The following is a 9,620-nucleotide window of genomic DNA, read 5'->3' on the forward strand; positions in this document are numbered from 1 at the left end:
CCATAGTTATGGCGGGTCGGAGGTAACCCGTTGGGATTCAAATGATAGGGGTAGAGGCGGGGTCCTTCTTCCCTGCCTCCCTTACAAGGAAATTTAACATTAATTAGCTCACACTGCACTTCAATGAGGCGTTGAGTTTTCACTCTCTATCAGACAAACCCTACTGTCTCGGTAATTGAATTTGGGTAGTAGTCTATCTTTCATCCCTTCATAAACCAAACAGACACCTCTCTCTCTCTCTCTCTCAAGGTCTAAGAACAATCGTTCTCTTCCTTGATGTTTACAGCACTGGAGCTGAGCTAGCTGAGATATTGCAGAGGTAGAGCAGTGGACAGTCAGAGCAGAGTGCCATTAACAAATAGCAGAAGCTACAGAAGCCAGCACAATGATGAAAAATAAAGTTTCTTAAACAGAAAAAAGAACCCCACCAATCCTACTGTACATCCCAAAAATAAACAGAGAAAGCTTGCTGGAACATTACAGCTTAAAGTTAGACAAAGACCACCCCCCCCCCCCCCACCCTCCCCCCTTCCCTCCAAAATAAAACATGGTTCAAGTAAAAACACATGAAACCAAAGCTGACCCAATTCATGCAACTCCATTAAAAACACTCCCATCCCAACTAAAACATTGTTGATCTCAAATGCTGAGAAGATCTGGTGGGGGTGATTGAGGTGGGCGTTGTTGCTGCTCCTTTGTTTCTTTTCCAGCACCGGCCGGGGAATCGAATGCTGCGGCAGTGGCGGCCGCCAGGGGAGAAGACTCTGTGGTGGAGTCTCCGGCTGCCTGTTTTGGGTTGTGTGGCTTGGGGAGCTCTGTTAGTATCTGGACAACTTCTCGCATTGTGGGGCGCTCGACAGCCTGTTCTTCCACACAAAGCATTGCGACATAGAAGACATGCATCACCTCATGGAGAGGAACTGTGGAGAGTCTGGGGTCTAGGATTTTCAGGACTCCTTCCTTGTTTGAATCCGTCATCTTTCTCACCCACTGAACTATGTCCACACCGTCCCCGAATTCACCCACGGGTTTTCTCCCGCTTACTAGTTCTAAGAGAACCACTCCGAAGCTGTACACATCGCTCTTCTCGTCCACCTTCAGTGTGTATGCATACTCTGCATAATCAATTTAAGCATTTTCATTTCAGTCCAAACAGTTAGACAGATGCAGATGAGAAGTTTGCAGATGATTTATGGTTTTCATCTTCATGGACTTTTGTTGTTCAGATTAGGCAAAAAAACACATGGAAACTTCAAGTTCTACGTTGAGACAAGAATTTTCAAATCAAGCATTAATTAAATTCCGTATCCTCGAGCAATCGATTACGAAATGTTAGGCGGAACAGTATGAATGCATGAGTAGATAATGCGTTACTTAACAACCCACAAAACTCATGTCCCCACACTCCACAGAGTTGTTTGCCAATGACTTCCACTGCCAAAGATCAAGAACAGAGACCCAACAGAACAAAGTCACACACTTCTTCCAAACACTAATTATGGAGCAAAGTACGATTGGAAAGGCAGTCAAGCAATATGAGCACAAAACATAACTTAGAACAGCTAATTCAGATGTATCGAAGTTAAAACTTTCAAAATCAATCATTTGACAAACTTCAATTCAAACTCAACATATAAGATCAAAATATATTTAAACAGCATATATATACCTGGTGCTATATATCCGTAAGAGCCAGCAATTGCAGACATGCACTCGGAGGTGCCGGAATCCTGAAGGAATTTGGCGAGGCCGAAATCGGCGACATGAGCTTCAAAGTTGGAATCGAGCAGGATGTTGTTTGATTTCACATCGCGGTGAACGATTAATGGGGAGCAATCGTGATGGAGATAGCAGAGCCCCTTCGCGGCCTCCAGGGCTATCTTATACCTTGTGTCCCAATGCAAATGGCCCCCCTTCTTTCCGTGGAGAACCTCGCCCAAGCTCCCGTTGGGCATGTACTCGTAAACCAGAAGATTTGTCTCATGATTTGAGCAGAAACCCAGTAATCTCACAATATGGCGGTGACGGATCCTGCCCAAAGTCTGAATCTCTGCATTGAACCCGTGGTCGTGGGAAGAACCGCGGCTCATCGCCGGCAACCGTTTCACGGCGACTTGGTCGCCGTTAGGCATAACCCCCTTGTACACGATACCCGCACCTCCTTTTCCTATGATGTTATCCTCTTTCAGACAATCCAAAACGTCATCGCAAGTGAAGTCCAGGCGTTGGAAGGCTGTGAGCTTCCACGAGCGCGACTCGCTTGCTTTCTTCAGAGACCTCGCCTTGATGATTGCTGCGACTGCGAAAGCAATTGAGCACACAAGCAGTCCAATAACAAGCAGGAGCTTCAGAGAAGCGGAGAGAGGACCCTTTACGTGTGGCTGATGGGTGCCATTGGCAACCCCATCTTTGCAAGGACCAAGATAGGGGCCACAAAGCTCAGGGTTGCCCAGGAATGAGGTATAATTGAAGTAGCTGAACTGACCAGAACCAGGAACTAAACCAGAGAGATTGTTGTATGAAAAATCGACGGAGGTCAGGCTCTGCATAGTGGCAATGGCTCCCGGAATGCTTCCGACGAGGTGGTTCCTTGATAAATTGAGGTAGTTCAGTATCCGCATACCTGTGATTTCAGTGGGAATCTCGCCGGACAGATCGTTCCGGCTCAGATCAATGAATGTCAATAGTTTACATCGGCTAATCTCCGGCGCAATCGGACCCGAAAATTTATTGTTGCTAAAATCCATCTTCGAAAGCTGCTGCAAGCGGCCGATCTCAGGCGGGATTAACCCGGAGAACTTGTTTCCATCCAGAAGAAGCTTCTGGACGCCGGAGAAGTTGCCGATACTCGGGGGCAGGGATCCAGTGAGCTGATTGTTTGAAAGACTGATCTGTCCCAGATTTACAGCGATTGAATCCGTCACAGGAAACTCTCCGACGAGATAGTTATCTTGCAACTCGACCTGAGAAAGCTTTGGCAGTCCAAAGAGACCCTTGGGGATGGAGCCATTGAGGAAGTTCTCTCCCATTCGAATCCGACTCAACGATTCACATCTCCCCAGCGACTCCGGTATCGGACCAAACAAGAAATTCCCAAGTGTGATCAACGTCTGAAGATGATTCCCTGAACACATATCAGGTGGAAGATTACCAGTTAACTTGTTCGATGACACATCAAGAAACTGAAGTTTCCCGTTCCTGCCTAGTCCCTGAGGGATACTCCCAGTGAAGTTATTTTCCCATAGCTGCAGAACCTCCAGCCCCGGCAAGTCCCCAATAAACTCCGGAATCTCTCCGTGGAGCTTGTTTCGAAACAGATTCAACAGCGTTAGGTTCTTTAGCTGCGCAAAAGCCTCAGGAACCTCACCGAAGAACATGTTATTCGACAGATCCATGGATTTCAAACTCTTCAAGTTCCCAAGCTCAGGCGTTAGAGGTCCGGAAAGTCCGTTCACCTGAAGAAACAGAGTGTCCAGATTCTGAAGCTTACCGACCTCCGGCGGAATCTCGCCGGATAATCCACAGTTCGCCATATCTATGCGAACTAACTCCGTCAGATTCCCGATCTCCGGCGGAATGCCTCCGTCGTAGGTGTTGAAGTAACCAAGATAGAGCTCTCTGAGCTTCGTTAAGTTCCCGATCTCCATTGGGATGGGACCCACGAGCTCATTGCCGGAAACGGCCAAGTACTCGAGGAACGCCAACTTGCCGAACTCCGGCGGAATTCGGCCGCCGAAGAAGTTGCCGCCAAGGTGGAGGTGGCGGAGGTACGGCATTTCAGCGATGACGGCCGGCAAGTCTCCGGTCATGTTGTTGTTGTAGAAATCGAGGACTTCGAGGTTCTTGAGGAGCGCGAGCTGAGAAGGGAAGGAGCCATTGAAGATGTTGTTGGAGAGGTTGAGGTAGCGGAGGCCGAAGATGAGAGAGAGCTCCGGTGGAACGGGGCCAGAGAGCTCGTTGGCGGCGACGGTGAGGTTTACGAGGTTGCGGAGATGGCCGACGTCGGAGGACAAAGTGCCGGAGAGGTTGAGGCCGGAGAGGTCGAGGGCCGTAACGCGGCTGCGGGCGTCGCAGGTGACGCGTGCCCACGTGCAGTGGCTGCTGGATGGTTTCCAGGAGGCAAGGGACGACTGTGGGTCGTCGGAGATGGCTGCTTTCAGGGACAGCAGTGCCCGGTACTCCGGGATGGTTGGTGGTTTACCGGCGAGAGTAAGGTGGATGTACAGGTGGAGGAGAAGGAAGAGAAGGATTCGCATTTTGGTTCTTTCTCTTCGAGAGAGAGAGAGAGAGAGAGTAGCTAAGGAGTAGGGTTGAGAGTTCAGTAAGCAGAGCGACAGAGGTGGATGAGGATGCCTCATTTTATTCTATTTTTTCGCCTTTAAAAAAAAAATAAAAAACTTTTTTCCCAAAATTTGTTTTTTGGTGGTGGAGGTGGGGGAGGGGTAGAATTATGAAATCGATTAAAAATTCATTTATTCACTCTATATTGAATTTTTTGTTTAAAAAATATATTAAAATATTTTAGATGTGTGTATACGTTTTAAGTAAAATGAATTATGTCACTTTATTTTAAATTCTTATAAAGTTTCATCTAGTATTTTTTCTTTTATTCTATCAAATCTTTTGTATCATAATTTTATTCTACCGGTCTAGGATATTACCTTAAAGGCCCAGATAATAATAAACTTCACACTAGTAATTCTCTTCTTCGTAAATGATTGTGCTAATACAAATGACACTTACAAATTATGGAATCACCAAAAATAATTTTAAAATCTTTTCACTTTTGAAACTTGTAAACATAGATATAATGAAAACGAAATTATAAATCCAAATGCAATCGTGATTATTATGTTATGAGATTAATTACTGTCAAATTTATACTTGAAAAGGGTTTCTTCACTAGTATAATTTTTTGAAAACACAAAAATATTGATATAGATACTCTTCTTTATTAAATAATGAAAATATTATTTTTCTTATAATTTATATCCCGACCATGTCTCTCGTACTCGATGTGAGTCCAATCTCGTGTAAATATCATACATGACTAAACACAAGTTGCAAACTACTTAATGATGTCCTTATAAAAATAAAAAAATAATAGAAGCTTACAATATTTCAAAAAGACTAACCTTGTCTTGGGATATTAGCTTAAGTCTTAAATCTAGTTTTACTTCAATTTGAACAAAATATGGTTCAAAATTGTGTTGGATTTTACTTGCATACACATAAATCTAAATTTTCGAACTCTCTAATACAACAACAATAACAACAAAACCAAATCTTAAGTCTCATTAAATGGGATCGGTTATATGAATTTTTTTCTATCAATTTGTGTGGTCATAAACTATTTCTTTTAAGAAATTGAGGGCTATAAAATTTTTATTCATTTTTTCATTCCAAATTATTTTAAGCCTACACATACCCCTTCTATTACCGCCACAGTTACTAACTTACTCCTCCTCATTAACGCACTATTTGACCTATGTTGCAAGTACCTTTTCTTCGGATGTAATTTTCCTCTAGTTAATTTTAATGTTTTGATTTTTTTATATTTATTATTTTACTATAATATAATTATCAGTATTATATAGTTGCAAGTTACAAAGAATAAGGGCACCACACTATGAATAAATCTTCTTCAAATTCTTTATTTTTAATTTTATTTTTCTTTTACAACTAGAAAAAAACAAGTTAGAGGACCATCGAGCATAGATAAAGTGGTGACCCACAACTTGTAAAAAAATTATATTTTTTTTAATTATGTAATTTTTATTTAGAAATTTAAAGTTATCGTGAATTTAAAATGCTCGATTTTATATGATTTGCCAAATTTTAGAAAAAGAAAAAGTGAAAAAATAATGCCCTTTTCAAGCCCTAGACTTGTATTTTCACCTCAGGAAGGATTTCTCAATACTTTGAAAAAAGAAATATACCAATTTTATTAATTTTAACTTTTATATTTGAAAGAATTCTTGATACTTCAGAAAAAAAAATACAAATTTTATTAATTTTAAACTTTAAATTTGAAAGAATTCTTGATACTTTGGAAAAAAAAATACTAATTTTAATTTGGAGTTCTGTACTTTTTTAGGCTGGACATCAAACCTTTTAAAGATATATAATTTTCTTTTTCCTTTATCATTTTGCCATGCTAGGGTAATTCAGCATCATATTATATGTAAAATAAATAATAAAATGTCATTGTAATTGATATAATTAACTTTTAATTGTTACACTCAATATTTTTCAATTATGAAAAGTGGTAAAAATTGTTTTGTTTTTTTTTTTTTTTTTTTGCGGCAATTCACGATTTTAATATATTCAAATTTTATTTGTAAAAATTAAATGATGATGCACACAATTTTTAATGACAAAAATTAAGATAAAATTGCCATGCGAAATTAAGTAAAATTAAAATATCCTGCATTTTGCAAATTTTTAAAATGAGAAAAAATCCGAAAGACATTTTGATTGTAAATTTTTCACATTTATATGCAATAGGAATTTTCTTGAAGTAACAAAAATTGAATATAATAATATAATTATAAAAAAAGATAATAAGTAAATAATTAGTTTTTTATTATAATATCTTTTAAATTGCATTCTTTCTTATTTTTCATTATCCTATTTGTACTATAATTGGTTTAGCCTTAAATTTTTTTCTAATATTTAATTTTATCAAGGTTTGAATGTGATGATGTTAAACTGCTTAATATTGATAATAAACAATTGTATACTGACCGAAAATAACATAATAATTAAATGTTATTTGATATGAGAGGGAAACTAAACATATATTTAGTAAATTTTTTATTCTGTTGGCTTTAAAAGTATGGGCAAAAGACATTCACCCCCTTTGAAGTTCTCTCCTAAAGTTTTAAAAATGTTAGGATTTTTCCTTTGACTTTTAAAATTTCACAGACCTTTTCCAGTTTTTTTTTTTTTGTATAAAAAGATCTTCCTTAATATTTGATTTTTGAGACGCATACCTCTCAAAAGGCTTCTCTTTCTATCAAATATAAAGGAAAGTCTATGTTTTTTTTTTATTAACAGTTTGAAATTTGAAATGTCAAAGGAAGTCAATAGCTTTCATCCTAAAAATATACGTGAACAAAAGCTTTGTTTATCATTTATCAATTTTTATTTTTTCTAATTTTAGATTTTTTTTTCACAATTTTTTATTTTTATATCAATTTTATTTTTATCCTATTTCCAAGATTCTCTATTTTATCATGAATTTCCCAACTATTTTTTCTTGTTTCGAATCTTAAATTATTGAACCTTATAGATTTTTTTGAATTTTTTCTATTTTTAGGACTTTAAGATTTGGATTTTCGGATTATTTTTATCTCTTACTTTTGAGATTTTTAAGAGTTAACCAACTAGGATTGTTGAGAGTATATTAATACTTTTATCACCTTTTTCTTTAAGGAAAAAAAAAAAAAAAAAACCTTTCCAACCCTTTTTTTTTACTTTTATGGAGGTTCTTAAGGGCAAGTAGTCAAGAACGCTAGAGTTCCTCTTATGCTCTGCCATCCATTACGGTTTGACAACGGCTACTACGTTTTTAGATGGCTATATTGTGAAAACTAAGCTCTCTCTCTCTCTCTCCCTCACGCATGAATACTTGCACTATTTTTTGCGAGTAAATTTTGATTTGGTTGACTTAAAAAAAATTTTCCAAAAATTCCTTTACCCTTCAGTTTTTTTTTAAAGAGATTTGGACTATTGATTAGTTGGTAAATGGATAGCATGCAAGTTATCACACCACAACATTGAGGAAAAAGAAAGAGATTAAGAGAAAACTCAAGCAATGTCAATAAAATTATTGGTTAAGGTGTCCTTCAAAGGTGGTTCAGGTAGTAAACTTAAGATTCTTTTGGTTAAATTACCAGAATTCTAATTTTAAGAGTTATAACTTTCCATTTTAAATAATACTTTGATGTTTAAGTGGAGAAGGGTAGAGGTGCAGACTCATTATCTCGACGGATTAGTCAAGTGTTCAAAGGCTCTCAGACACCATCGTTTCAAAGAAAAATTATTAGTTAAGGCTCAATGGTTAGCTTTACGGGAGGAGTGAACAATGTGGTTGTCTGTGAGTTAACCATGCAACAATATTGAAGTCAAGAAATGTGTGGCCATAGTGGAGGAATGATCATCGAGATAAATGACCTAATCAGCATCAAAGAAGACAGATACCTCATATGTTACTTAGATAAAATAGAAGATATTGTCTCTAAAAAGAAGTACGTCATATTTATTGACATCTCAAAAATATTTTGCCATAATTAGGGCACTAAAACCAATTCTAATGTGAGCTCCTGACAATTCATTCATTTGACCGTAAACTAGAGACACTTTGGATTCTACAATAAAATTCAACTGGCTCTCTAGAACCTACTTTTCCCATTCAGACCTTACTAGCCCTAAAGGAAATCAAGAGCCAATTAAAGCCCCTTCCTCCTTATTTTTGGTCTATAAATAAAAAGGTTCATAGGAAAAGATCGGGCGAAAGAAGAAGCAGAAGAAAGAAGCAGAGCAAGGGCCAAGCAAAGACGAAGTGGGGTTTAGAGCTTAGGTGTATTAACCCAAACCCGGAAAATAAAAGGAAATAAATATAAAAGAGATAATTAAAGTAAATCAAAGAAAATGAAGGATTTTGGTTTGATAGAACCCAAACCGTCGACGGTTTTCAATCAATTGGGCGAGTCAACTGTCAAATCTTCGACATTTTTGTCCATCTCACGAAAACCGTCGACAGTTTCCTTCTGCGCTGCTCACCAATAAATAGATGTGAGCTCATTTTGTTTAGAAAATTCAAATTCTCTCTTTTTGCTCTACTAGGGTTTCGACTTTTTGTCACTAAAAAGCTTGTTCAGGCTCTTTCTTACTCCGGGTTGGCTTTCCTTCCTTAAGGTTAGTGGGTTCTCGTTTTCTGGCTAGTTGGAAAAAACTAGGGTTTCAGTTTTCCGTCCGTTTCAATTTCTTTTTCAAACAGGTAAGGGGATTATATTATGTAAGCTAACCTTATGAGTTCTACTAATTGAAAATATAGGGTATGTTTATATGCATATAGTTACGGCTTTTATAGGGTTTCTGAGCCTAGGGTTCGGTTAACTGATGTTATTTTCAAAACCAACCAATTAAATTCGATTATGATATTTTTGGATTAAAATACTGGGCTTTATGAACGTTTTCACCGGTTGAAATTTGTGATTTTAAACCTTAGGCGTGTTTTAATACGAACCAAAGGCAATAGGGTTGATTATCTCCATTTTTTTTTTTTTTTTCCTGTTCTTACCCATGTATCCATATTTTTAGTAAAATAACAACTTGGAGATACTCATACCCCTATATTCAGCACAGTGTCTATTTTCTCAAGCAGTTAATTTATTTATAATTTACAAGGTGAAAATTTGTGTGGCATGAGTACATTTTAATTGGCATGAATAAGCAAGTTTTGTGTAATACTGAATTATAACAACTATGAGCTGAGATTATATATGACGGTCGGGGGCTAGGTTAAGATTGATGGCTAGGGGCTGATGTTAGTAAACAGTATATGACAGATATTCCACGGGATTACAAATAGTTTATGTTTTATACAGTTTTAT

The 9,620-nt window shown here is 37.6% G+C and overlaps 1 protein-coding gene across 1 annotated transcript; it reads right to left on the reverse strand.

Moving 5' to 3' along the window:
* Nucleotides 1-320: 320 nt before the first annotated feature.
* LOC131153963 (leucine-rich repeat receptor-like serine/threonine-protein kinase BAM1) lies at nt 321-4,389 on the reverse strand. Its single transcript, XM_058106410.1, has 2 exons — nt 1,670-4,389; nt 321-1,115 (listed from the first exon to the last, which is right to left on the reverse strand). The coding sequence occupies exons 1-2, from the start codon at nt 4,356-4,358 to the stop codon at nt 640-642; spliced, it is 3,165 nt and encodes a 1,054-aa protein (XP_057962393.1). The 5' UTR covers nt 4,359-4,389; the 3' UTR covers nt 321-639.
* Nucleotides 4,390-9,620: the final 5,231 nt, after the last annotated feature.

The sequence above is a fragment of the Malania oleifera genome, chromosome 1, assembly GCF_029873635.1.
Source record: "Malania oleifera isolate guangnan ecotype guangnan chromosome 1, ASM2987363v1, whole genome shotgun sequence".
NCBI lineage: Eukaryota > Viridiplantae > Streptophyta > Magnoliopsida > Santalales > Ximeniaceae > Malania > Malania oleifera.